We start from the raw sequence: 13,696 nt of genomic DNA, 5'->3' as shown, positions 1-13,696 counted from the left end.
CTAAATTATGCTTTCTCTTAGAACACCAAATAACCAACTGCCATTGGGTTGGATACCTCTATACATCTAGTCACACACACAAATTTAATTTCATATTGAAAGTTGTTGATTAACAAAATTGACCTACAGGTATTTGCCTTTGGGACCTATGTAAGCAGATCAGTTTCTATGTGCTATCCCCCACTCCCAGAAACGTTTACAGCATTTATATCACAGCATGACTCGCTCAGATCACTGGGCAGGGGAATTAGAAGAAGCCAATATACAGACATGTATTTATACTAGCCATATTTAACATACATGACTTCATTTATTGATTATAACAACAACTACCCAAGGATTTTTCATATTAGTCTGAACCTCAGCTTTAACGTAAGCAATCTTTAGTATCTGTTCATGGAAAAAACAACTTTGTATTATTTGTTATAACAAAGGGGGCTTTCTTCTGGTCTTGGGATCAGGGAGCTACATGTTTATGGTGTGTGAGGATGCTTGCTATTTTTGCAGAGGTTCCAATGCATTATTCATTGGTCTTGATGTCAGAACCAAAGACAACTGCAGCGTAAGGGGGGGGGGGGAGACACAGCAGGGAGCAGTCCAGCAGTTTAGAGGATGAAGGATCAGGCAAGTAAATCTATTTTTCCATGTCCCCTAAACCTAAATGAGCAGCTTACACCTGCAGTGTGGGCGCAGCCCCACTGGAAGGGAGAATTTTCAAGTTTCCTAGAGCTGAGCTTTAAAAATTACTCTCTGTTGCAGCTTCTGAATTTTCCACTAGAGGGAGCCATATGATTAAAAATACACAGCAGTCCACGTTAACCACAGATAGTGGAAAGAGTAGATGTGCTCCAGATGCTGTTATTTATATGTCAAAACGTATCTTTGCAAGACTAAAATGATTGTGATCCACATTCCTTGTTCAGATCCACTTGAGGTGATCGTAGCCGTATTAGTGCAATTGTGACAGAGAAAATTTTGTTTTTTTTATTTGCACTAACATATAATTTTTCATGGACGAGCTTTCGGGGTTTGTCCCCTTCTTCAAGGTCCAAGCAGTACTGATTCACAAACGTTTTAGCAGAAGGTAAAATGTTACAACAAAACAGAACAAATATAAATAAAAAATTCTCTGATAGAAAGGAAAAAGAAAAACAAACACATACAGATCAATGTGTATGGCAATGGTAATAAAGCTATCAGCAAGTAAGATAAGACAGAGGAAAGCTATACACTGGAGGGGGGGGGGGGTGATAGTCACAGAGGGGGTCATAAAACTGTAGTATAATGGGTAAGGAAACCAATATCTAAATTTAGGCCATTGTTTTTTGTGTAAAAAAAAAAAAGTATCATTCTTAGTTCAAACGTTTTCCTTTCCTGGATAGTTCTGAAATTTCCTTTAAGAACTAAAACATTGAAGTCTTCTATAGTGTGGTCCAGTTGTAAGAGAGGATGTCCCACAGGTGTGCAGAAACTATCTTCCTTATGTTTCTTGATGGCATGTCTGTGCAAATTTATCCTCACTTGCAACCTCTGTCCTGTTTCATCAACATAAGATCCTTTGCTACACTTGTTGCATTGGATGAGGTACACAACATTACTGGAGGTACAGCTATATGATCCCATTATACTGAAGGTCCCATTTGTGTGTGTTACACTTTTGGATAGATTGATCTGATTGCCCATTTTGCAGCGTTTTTTTATTGCAGGGTTTGCTTGCATTATTTGTGACTTCATAATCGGAGTGAAGTTTCCTGCTAATTAGTTTATGTCTGAGGTTGGGTGGCTGTCTGAAAGCCAATAATGGGGGTTGTTGTTTTTCAGAGCTTCATCCTATGTTATAATGGCTTGTAAATCTTTGATCATCTTTTTCATCCCTTCTAGTGTTGGGTTGTATGTGGTGACCAGAGGTAATCGGTTATTTGTTTTCCAACAACCCCCATTATTGGCTTTCAGACAACCACCCAACCTCAGACATAAACTAATTAGCAGAAAACTTCACTCTGATTATGAAGTCACAAATAATGGCAAATAATAAGCAAACCCTGCAATAAAAAATGCTGCAAACTGTGCAATCGGATCAATCTATCCAAAAGTGTGAGGCCCCGTACACACGTCCGAGGAACTCGACGGGCAAAACTCATCGTTTTGCTCGTCGAGTTCTGTGTGAAGCCGCCGAGGATCTCGGCGAGCCAACTTTCCTCATTGAACAACGAGGAAATAGAGAACATGTTCTCTATTTGGCTCGACGAGGAACTCGTCGGCTTCCTCGGCCGAAAGTGTACACACGCCGGGTTTCTCGGCAGAATTCAGCTCCGATCGAGTTTCTGGCTGAATTCTGCCGAGAAACTCGGTCGTGTGTACGGGGCCTGACACACACAAATGGGACCTTCAGTTTCATGGGATCATACAGCTGTACCTCCACCTCATCCAATGCAACAGGTGTAGCAAAGGATCTTATGTTGGTGAAACAGGACAGAAGTTGCAAGTGAGGATAAATTTGCACAGACATACCATCAAGGAACATAAAGAAGACAGTTTCTGCACCCGTGGGACATCACTTCTCACAACTGGACCACACTATAGAAGACTTCAATGTTTTAGTTCTTGAAGGGAATTTCAGAACTATCCAGGAAAGGAAAACGTTTGAACTAAGAATGATACTTCTTTTTGACACAAAAAAACAATGGCCTAAATTTAGATATTGTTTTCCTTACCCATTATACTACAGTTTTATGACCCCCTCTGTGACTATCACCCCCCCCCCTTCCAGTCTATAGCTTTCCCTCTGTCTTATCTCACTTGCTGATAGCTTTATTACAATTGCCATACACATTGATATGTATGTGTTTGTTTTTCTTTTCCCTTTCCATCGGAGAATTTTTTTTTGTTCTGTTTTGTTGTAACATTTCACCTTCTGCTAAAACTTTTGTGAATCAGTACTGCTTGGACCTTGAAGAAGGGGACAAACCCCAAAACCTCGTCCATGAAAAATGATATGTTAGTGCAAATAAGAAAAGTATCAAGCACAGTACTCAATTTCCTTTGTTCAGACCCAAAACAGTAATTAAACCTAGCTTCAAACCCCTGCCTTGAAATCCAATTTGTCATAAGACTTAAGTAATGTTTTTTAAAAAGTGTATAGATTACCCTACTATGCACATCATTATTAGATACTTTACACAGCATATTGCATACTTTTCTCTTACGAAAGTCAAGTCTGCTCACTTTTTTATTGTCTGAAAATCGTAACAATCACTATCTTCTGGAAGAAGGGAAGGAGGGGTGTGCGTATTGTAAGTAGGCCTAAACAGCAGGGGATCAAATTACAAATGATAAAAATATAATAAAGATATAATGAATTATTTGTATTCAGATTTTTGATAAAGCACACGTTTTTTTTAACAATAGACATAAAGCACAAGATAAGTCCAAATAAAAATAAATTTAAGTGGACCCTGCCAAAGAAAAATGCATAAAACACAGGGCGACTAAATACTGTGAATGCTACTGTTAAAGTGTACCAGCGTCCCGATAATATGAAACTGGAAATTAATCTGGGCTAATAGAATGGACTTTTGACGGTACAAGTAAATACTGTAGTAAATCTATAAATATTTATTCATAATAAAAGGGTATACGAAGAAAATTGTATACAGAACTTCGTGAACAAAACGGTACAGTATCAGCATATTATCTCAGTACACATTATAGGAAATATTACATAAAAACTTATACTTATGCACATATGCTCATGAACATGAGAACATTTAGCACCAGAGGGTATACATAAACTTTTTGATCCTTAGGACTGGATTTGAGATGCGGAATGGTGGATCTTGCTTTTACTCAACATGTTTTGCGTACAGGACGCTTCATCAGTAGCATAAAGGTAGGTTAAACAGGTCTCCGCAACAATGTGTGGATCAGACCGTTAGTAATCAATTGTGGCATATACAGCGCTGTTACCTAGCCAGCCAAATAGGCATGTGGTAGGCACTTTAAAACACCGTTGTATATGAAGGTAATAAAACTTTTGGGTCATGCACGATTTGTTGAGAGACGATAATTAAGGATGGACAGCGGGTACTCCGTCTAGAGTCCCTAAAGCGAGTCCCAGAATCTGTTGTAGCTCCAATTGTTGGATAGCTTGTAGGCTTAGTGTCCAACAAGGAGCATCAGATATGGACCCGTAGGGAGCAGAGAGGAGGTGATGTGATGTCTCTCAACATATCGTGCATGAGTCAAAAGTTTTATTACCTTCATATACTATGGTGTTTTAAAGTGCCTACCGCATGCCTATTTGGCTGGCTAGATAACAGCGCTGTATATGCCACAATTGATTACTAACGGTCTGATCCACACATTGTTGCGGAGACCTGTTTAACCTACCTTTATGCTCCTGATGAAGCATCCTGTACGCGAAACATGTTGAGTAAAAGCAAGATCCACCATTCCGCATATCAAATCCAGTCCTAAGGATCAAAAAGTTTATGTATACCCTCTGGTGCTATATGTTCTCATGTTCATGAGCATATGTGAATAAGTATAAGCTTTTATGTAATATTTCCTATAATGTGTACTGAGATAATATGCTGATACTGTACTGTTTTGTTCACAAAGTTCTGTATACAATTTTCTTCGTATACCCTTTTTTTATGAATAAATATTTATAGATTTTCTACAGTATTTACTTGTACCGTCAAAAGTCCATTATATTAGCCCAGATTAATTTCCAGTTTCAAATAAAAATAAAACCGCACAAAGGACATTACTTATCAATCCAACATGTCCCTTGTGCTGCTGGCTCCTTTATCAGTTGAAATCTACCTACTGCAGTGCAGAGAGGATTATTAGAGCCAATGGTCCTGTGACAAGAGTGCCGTCTATGCCCGCTCTTTTAACCCACTTCCTCCATTCATAGAAGCAATAGTTTACATAAATAAAGCATGATCTATGAATGAAGGACAGGTGAGAGGCCTGCCTCCTCCAATCACAGATCACGTTTCACTAATAGAAGCTATAGTATGACTTCTATGAATGGGGGAGGTGGGCAGAAAAAGTGGACATAGTCTTTTCTCTTTATGTGTGTCTGTCACCAGTTGGCTCTATTACCCCCCCCTTTACTGCAAGATTATGACGGCAGGGGTGGGGTGGATCGTAGGAGGAAGATTTCAACTACTGCAAGAGCCAGTAGGAGAAGGGACACATTAGATTAATAGCAGGTTATACCGCTAGTGCTGATTTTTTAGGCCTTAAGCCCCGTACACATGATCCGAAAATCGGACGACAGATTTTTTTTTACATGCTAGTCGCATATTGAACCTGAAGAGTTTACTAAAGTTATGAAAATTCTAGTAATGTGCTGTAATGTATTTGTATTGTATTTTCGAACGAAAACTGTACTGATTAAACGAAAATCGTACGATCTGGTATCGTACAAGAAAATTTTTCATGCTTGTCTGATCGGATATTATCAAATGAACTGTCGGGATTGGCTCTTGAAACCTCTGTACTAACGATCCGATTATCGTCCTATCGCTTCGAAAAACTGTATTTTTCGTTTGATTTTTGTATCAGTGAATGAAGTGAAGCGCTGCTGACTTTACTCATCCAATCATATATATATTTTTTTACTGTCCATTCACATGATTGGGTATTCTTTACAAAGTGAAATTTCACCACATTCAATAAGCTCTGGGGCAAATTCCCTTGCAAAGTGAACAGTATAATTATCTTTTGTAAATCACCCCAATATGTCTGTTTGATGTGTGCTGGATAAGATAGGAAGTAGAAGAAAATTTCCATATTTCCTTTTTATTTGATGGACGTCAGACAGGACAGGGAATGATAGAAAATCCCCCTACTTGCTGTCTATATAATGGAAATTATATAGATAGACACAAACACAAACTCTGTCCTGGTCTATCCAAAACTAAAAGAATATGTTATACGCCCATTTGCCAGGTGCTATCATTACAGAGCACAGTAGTATTGTAGCAGGTGGTGGGAGGAACCACAGTGCACCTGGGGAAACAGGAATCCGACACACCTGGCAGCAAAAATCATCATGTTAAATGCTAACATGATGATTTTTATTTTCTGGAAAAATTATTTCAGGGGAGTTTCTTTAACCACTTGCTTGCTGGGCACATATACCCCCTTCCTGCCCAGGCGAAATTTTAGCTTTCAGCACTGCGTCGCTTTAAATTAAAATTGCGCGGTCGTGCGACGTGCCTCCCAAACAAAATTGACGTCCTTTTTTCCCCACAAATAGAGCTTTCTTTTGGTGGTATTTAATCACCTCTGCAGGTTTTATTTTTTGCGCTATAAACGAAAAAAGAGCGACAATTTAAAAAAAAAAACACAATATTTTTAAATATTTTTGCTATAACAAATATCCAATTTTTTTTAAAAAATATATATTTTTTCCTCAGTTTAGGCCGATATGTGTTCTACATATTTTTGGTAAAAAAAAAAAAAAATCGCAATAAGCGTATAGTGATTGGTTTGCGCAAAAGTTATAGTGGCTACAAAATAGGGGATAGAATTCTGACATTTTTTTTTTTTTTACTTATTTAATTCCTTTATTTATTTTTTTTGGTCAAGGTCACAATTTTTTTTTAACATAGCATATACAATGGGTACATAATCATATAATTATTGTCTCTTCAGTCTACATAGAGTTAGCAAAAAAAATCAAAAGGAAAAAAATGTAGATGTAAAAGAAAACTACAATAATTACCAACATAGTCACTTTACCCTGTTCCTATGCTAATCCACCTCCTATCCTTAACCTCATTACCTGCTTCCCTAGAACCAATGTATTATCCTCACACATCTTACCCCTCACTGTTCCCTTGTCCTGTTTATATATATTTTTTTTTTACTAGCAATACGGCGATCTGCAAATAATGTCAGGACTGCGATATTATGGCGGACACATCGGACACTTTTGACACATTTTTGGGACCATTTACATTAATTCAGCAAACAGCGCTATAAAAACGCACTGATTACTGTATAAATGTGACTGGCAGGGAAGGGGTTACCACTAGGGGGCGAGGAAGGGGTTAAATGTGGATCCTGGGAGTGATTATTACTGTGGGGTGAGGGGACTGACTGGGGGGGGTGACCGATGCTGTGTCCTTATGTACAAGGGACACAGCATCAGTCTCCTCTCCCTGACAGGACGTGGAGCTCTGTGTTTACACACAGAGCTCCACGTCCCTGCTCTTAAACTACCGATCGTGGGTACCTGGCGGACATCACGGCCACCAGGCACGCGCATCGGCATCGCGGTGACACGCTGGGAGCGCATGCCCACCCAGTGGCCGGAGGACCCGAGGCCGTAAAAAGACGGCCTCAAGGTGGCTCTATAAACCCGAGAGGCAATCTTTTTACATACGCCCGGGTCTCAAGTAGTTAAAGGGGAAGTAAACCCTTTTTGAAAAAAATTCTGACAGGTAGGCTTTTTATGACAGAAGCCACTCTGTGCGGTTGATTTACTAAAAGTAAATAGGCTGCTCATTTTTTATTTTCTCTTATCTTAGCGAATTTATAAAAAAAAATACTTTGCAAAGAATGCAAACAATGGGTTAATTTGGCGCACTCTGGATAAGGCTATACAAAATAGGGAGAAAAGGGAGTGGGGTCAATGAAAAGGAAAATGAATCAAGTCCATGACAAAATTTCCAAGAAACGGGACGTTTTTACAACCTCTCCTGAACGATTTAACTTGACCCACGTTTAAAACATCCGTTTTGCCGCGTTTACATGGCACGTTTAGCAGTGTTTTGCAGCATTTCTAAAAAAAAAATCTAATTTGTGTTTTTTAAATAGCCAAAAATGAAAAATGCCTGTAAACGAAACACGGTTAAACACGCGTTACCGCGTTTAGAAGTGCTTGACCCACGTTTAAAACATCCGTTTTGCCGCGTTTACATGGCACGTTTAGCAGTGTTTTGCAGCATTTCTAAAAAAAAATCAAATTTGTGTTTTTTAAATAGCCAAAAATGAAAAATGCCTGTAAACGAAACACGGTTAAACACGCGTTACCGTGTTTAGAAGTGCTTGACGCTTGAAATGCCTCTAAACACAGCGTCTGAACTAATTTTTTTTTCTTTTAAAAAAAAGCCTCTAAACTCAACTGCCTAGAAATGACCCTGTGTACATGTACTGATAAGATAACATAGAGGAGAGTTCTGGAGCAGTTGAAAAAAAATTCCCAACTGCTCCTAAACGTCTGTTTACCAGCAGAAGTGTACATGAGGCCTAAGGATATTGGATATGCTTATCTCAAGAAGGCTGCCAGCTTACAGCTAGAAGAGACTCTGCAACAAAAAAACAAAAGCAGCGCCTTCTAAGTTTCGCAACTCGGACCTTTATTAAATTAAAATAGTGATGGAAACACTCACAAACGAGCGGGAATAGTGGGGTCACCCGTGCTGTCCCGGAGGCCTGGTGTTGCTGGCTGGAATGTATTCTAGTTTATTAATTCATTAATTTTTTACATTTTATATATTTATTCTTCTATCTATCAATTCCACTAGTAATCTTATCTATATTTATGTGTAATTGTCTAATATTATTCTTATTTCCTGGAATCGTATTTTGCTTCTGTGTTTATATGTTCCCATGGTTACCTGTTTAGTCAGTCACTTGGTATTCTGTTGAATGTGATCAGGACAGCCGCACTCCAATCCAACGTAAATTTAATGTAAAAAACTGGAAACAGGCACTACAAGTCACAGCAACGGAACCTAGGACAGCTAACGCGTTTCACACTAACTTCAGTGTTTACTCATGAAGTTGGATTGGAGTGCGGCTGTCCTGATCGTCTTTTGTTCCTATTTGCCATGTGCATTGCTAGCACCCTCAGTTCCTGAGAAGAAGATTGCACCCAACAAGACCTGCTTGGAGCGGCAATCTCTGTTTCTTTATTCTGTTGAATGTGGCGTATATAAACCCTCTTCAAAGATGGCCCCCAGCAGAGCCTGAGGAAGGAGCAGGCATACTCCAAAAGCGCACACCTCCCTGCTGACCCCATACCCGGAAGTGACGTCACCCTGCAGTGTCCCTGTACTTCATACACAGTGTATCGCTGATCTGTATCCCAGCCTTCCGGGAGCACTGGGCACTATCATTGGGACCGGATAATGGACAGTCACACCAGCCATTCCAGCCAGCGACACCAGGCACCAGGCAGCCTCCGGGACAGCGCGGGTGACCCCACTACTTATGCTGGTTTATACCGCTTGTTTGTGTTTCCATCACTATTTTAATTTAATAAATGTCCGAATTGCTACACTTAGATGGCACTACTTATGTTTTTGTTACTTTACAAAGAATACCCAATCACATGCAAGGAAATAAAAAAATAAAGCAGCAATTTTACTTGAATGTGATTGGATGATGAAAGACGCCTTGTCAACCAAGCTCAGGGAAAATTCACTTGCAAAGTGCAAATCCCTTTCAGAGTGAACAGCCTATTAACCTTTAGTAAATCAACCCTGTTAGGTCGGCCATACATTTCTTTCCTGCTCAATTCCCCCATCAACACAGTGTTGACAGGGGAATCCCTCCCGCTGAGCCATTATATATTCCCGGCAGGGGGGCGTGGATCGCTGTCCCCGTCGGGAGAAGGTAGTGATTATTGCTAGTGGCTATACCGGCATGTAATCACATGTAACATCCAGCAGGCTGGTTTTACCCAAGTTGATTAATTGATCAACTTGGTACATTTAGCCTGTCCATACATGGTTTGAATCTTTTCCAGTTCATGCTGAACCAGCAGAGATTCAAACCGTCTGTGGCCAGATTAAGTCCCTTCTGTCTTCTTCTCCTTGCCTTTCAGAGTGAACAGTGAGCTGCACATGTACACGTTTGGTACAATTCTATTCTGGGATAAACTAACACGTAGACCCCTTTCACACTGACAGCTCCCGCTGTTAGTGCTAACACATCGCTCGTTTTAGCAGCATTTCAGCTCTGTTTTAGCTGTGCTTTTGCAATGCTTTTCAGCCACTAGCGCGGCGGTTTTGGCAACGTCCCGCAAACGCACCGCCTGAGCATGAAAAATTACACTGGAAGGAATGAGAGACGGTTTTCAGGCGCTTAGCAGAGGATATTTCTAACGCTAAAGCACCTGAAAACCGCCCCAGTCTGAAAGGGGTCTTATGCACATGTGCAGGAATGGTGCCAATCAAGATGCCCAAAGACTCTGAACTTACAAAATGGTCAGTTGACAGTCCAAGCACTGGCAAAGAAAGATAGCGTGGACACTGCAGTACTGGAAGGAATCAATTTGTTAGGTAAGTCTGTCATAATGCGAAAATATGCTCTATATACTTGCACAGTACGGCAAAAATCCCCTAGAGACCCAAATCTCTTTATGTTAACTGGTTGTTAAAATTCAATTTACCTGTAAAACAGTCGATATTTAAGCGCTGAGCAAATTGTTGGCGCTATATAAGTTCTATATAATAATTATATTATATACAGTTAAAAATGTTCTAAAACTTCTAGAACGTATCAAATTGTGTTGCATTTGTCTAATCCATGTAGACTAGTTTATATTAAGGAAAAACTTTTTACATGCATTAAACGTGTTAGTAGACTGAACAGTACAGTAAAACCTTGGTTTGCAAGCATAATTCGTTCCAGAAACGTGCTTGTAATCCAAAGCACTTGGATATCAAAGTATTTTTTTTACAGGGTATAAAACAGAAAAGAGGCACCTCTAAGTGTAGCAATAAGTTGTTAAATGTTGTACCTTCATTAAATGTAACCATATTGCTACACTTAGAGGCTCCTCTCTTCTCTTTTATACTGTTGTGACCTGACACTACTCTTATATCAAGACATCGCTTGTATATCAAGGCAAAATGTATTAAAACATTTTGCTTGTCTTGCAAAACGCTCTCACACCAAGTTAATTTCAAACCAAGGTTTTACTGTATACTGTTTTTGGAGGAATAGAAGACAGTAGAGAAGTTAGTCTAAAGACAAACAGACAGACTCTGCATGCAGCAAGCAAGTTTGAAACGAGGCACGGTGGTAATGGTTAGTTGCACGTTACCTGGCGGTCAGATAGTCTAGCCGTTGGGTTAGTTGTGAACATTGTGGCGGTGGGGCAGCAGGCTGCTGACAATCTACAAGAAACTGATAAATTAGACGTATGTACAAAGAGATAACACAATCCATGGTTAGTTATATGGAAAAGAGGACACTGCAGTACACAAGTGTTATAAGACATGTTAAAGCAACATAAGGAAAACATGTATCTGCAGAGACCAAGGAGGAAATATATGTAACATTTAACCACTTTCAGTTTATTTAATGTTTAATCAAACTTTCAGTTTAAATCAGATAAATACATTCCAGGTACATCAAAACAAAAGCTGTGCAAAGTCTAAAAGTTGGTTGGCTTTAGATAAGCAGCCACAGTCTGAGTAGAAAAGCCTATTCCCTGTCAGCATGCTGCAGAGAAGGGCCCTTGCTCCCTGTGTGGAAGCTTTGACTACACATCAGAGCTGGATTTCCCCAACCCACAAATTTCCCTTCTGATTCAAGAGATGTATCTCTGATTCAGTGGTGGTGTGTCAGACCTCTTCAGAGAGACCACTGCTTTCACACAGAGCAGAGGTTTTCCTGTATAGAATTCTGGCAGGGGACAGACTATTCTTGCTTTCTTTGTTAAGAAAATGATTTGCAAGTCATTGAACACCTTCTGTTTTGACGCACCTGGAATGTATTTAGCAGATTTAAACTGAAACTGCAGTTGGGCTTTAAAGTGGAAGTAAATCCTACCGTTTTCAGCCAAGGAAGCTGCCATCTTTGCCTCTGTTTAATCTTCAACTGCCATGATGCTGCACATGTGATCAGTTATGACCCCAGCCTTTGGATAGTTTGACAATTTGGTTGAGAACACATCCAATGTGACAGTTACATTCCCGTCACGTGCAGGAATATACATGTTTTTTTAAACGGTTAAATCTATGCGTTTACTTCCACTTTACAGTTGACCTTATTTTATAGAAGGCAGCTGTAGAGGTTGACTCTATAAAACACTGGTCAGCTTTATCAAATTCTCTCCACTGAAAAGACCTTTCAACTGACGTAGTGAAAATAAGCCTTCTACAAATAAACTTGTCCCCAACTGCCGCAGTGCACACGCTTTTACTGATAAAAGGCTAACTAAACAGTTATCTTTAAGGGCTCATTCACATCATACCTGCATGAGAACTGATAGGAACTGATGGCAAAACCGCCATCAGTTTCCATCAGTTTTCATGCGGGTGAGTAATGTGCCGGTGCAGAAAAAAATCAGCATGTGATGCCAGCATTGTGGTGTGAACAGGACACATAGAGAACAATGCTTTTTTTTGTGCCCTTGCAGAAAAACTGACGTCTCCGAACCATGGTGTGAACGAGGCCTTAATATTTGAAATGATGCTAAATTGCAATATACTTTTTCCATTACCAAGTGATGCTTAAAAATCTATTTGTTAAAATTGTGCAGAATGTCACCTGCTGAAGTTGATCTACATCATACAGAAAAATTGCATATTTGGTAAAGTTGGTCAAGTGTAAAAATGAACATTTCCTGGGACAAAAATTACATAGCGCTAATCTTTAATATCTGAAAGATTAGCAAGTATGGCAAACTGAAATGCTTACAGAAAAGATACAATGGGGTTGATTTACTAAAACTGGAGAGGGCAAAATCTGGTGCAGCTGTGCATAGAAACCAATCAGCTTCCAGGTTTTGTCACAGCTACCATGCACTTGCAGGCTGATTCCCAGTGCAGCTACCAACCACTGGAAAAATGGATAGCAGGATACAAAAAACACACAAAGGCAGCGCTTGATGGGAATAGCATTAAAACTTTTATAGTCTTCAAGTAGGTAACAAAATAAATATTGCACTGGAGATAAAATCGATGTAGCTACATAAACTGTAAAAATGGTGCGAGTAATACCAAACGGTACCAAAAGCAGTCATAAAAACATGTAGCTAAGTATGCTGAATCCAGATGAGGAGGGGTTAACATCAGTCCGTTGGCATGTAGATGTCCTGTGAAGGGAACTATCACAACTCCCAGTGGATGGCTGTAGAATCCCAGGTTGATAGAGGGAAGTGATAGAGGAAAGTGTAACAGCCCTTGCGTGTGGCAGATAGTAAGGTCCCGCCGGCATGCAGATATGAAGGCACAGCAAAGGAGCCCTTCAGATGGACACGGCAAGCCCCGCCGGTGTCCGTGACGTCACCGGATCTCCGACGGGAACTCCCTGAAGGCCAGGAAGCCGGCGGAGAGGCGAGTACCAATGAAAAGAATTTTAATCGAAAAAGATTTTGATCGATCAAAAAAATTAAAGATGAATCGATTAATTAAAAGTTAATTTGCACAGCCCTACTTTAAAGTGAACCTTTCATGGTAGAACTATAGGAATTGCCACAAAGGCCTTCTCTAGACATGAGGAGCATGAGGGATAGTCCACTTCCGAATCATGCAGATGTGCCGTTTGACGCGGGACAGAGGATCAGGTAAGTAAACCTATTTCTCGTCTCCCCTAGACAAATGAGCTATTATACCTTGCAGTGCAAGCACAGCCCCGAGGACAAGGGACCATTTTTTTCCGCACAAAGTTGTGCTTTAAAAAATGATATTGTAAGAAATATAAGGAGGCTGCGATC

General features: G+C 39.9%; 1 protein-coding gene across 2 annotated transcripts in view; it reads right to left on the bottom strand.

Annotated features, from left to right (window-relative positions):
* The window catches only part of BICD1 (BICD cargo adaptor 1), a 284,444-nt gene that overhangs the window by 2,473 nt on the left and 268,275 nt on the right, over positions 1 to 13,696 (bottom strand). For both annotated transcript variants that reach the window (XM_040345757.1, XM_040345759.1), the window contains one exon: positions 11,078 to 11,150. In XM_040345757.1, the coding sequence (XP_040201691.1) occupies positions 11,078 to 11,150 (73 nt within the window). The remainder of the gene's footprint in view (positions 1 to 11,077; positions 11,151 to 13,696) is intronic.

The sequence above is a fragment of the Rana temporaria genome, chromosome 3, assembly GCF_905171775.1.
Source record: "Rana temporaria chromosome 3, aRanTem1.1, whole genome shotgun sequence".
Classification (NCBI taxonomy): domain Eukaryota; kingdom Metazoa; phylum Chordata; class Amphibia; order Anura; family Ranidae; genus Rana; species Rana temporaria.
Note: the sequence above shows the minus strand (reverse complement) of the source record. Positions and strands in the feature narration are given on the sequence as shown.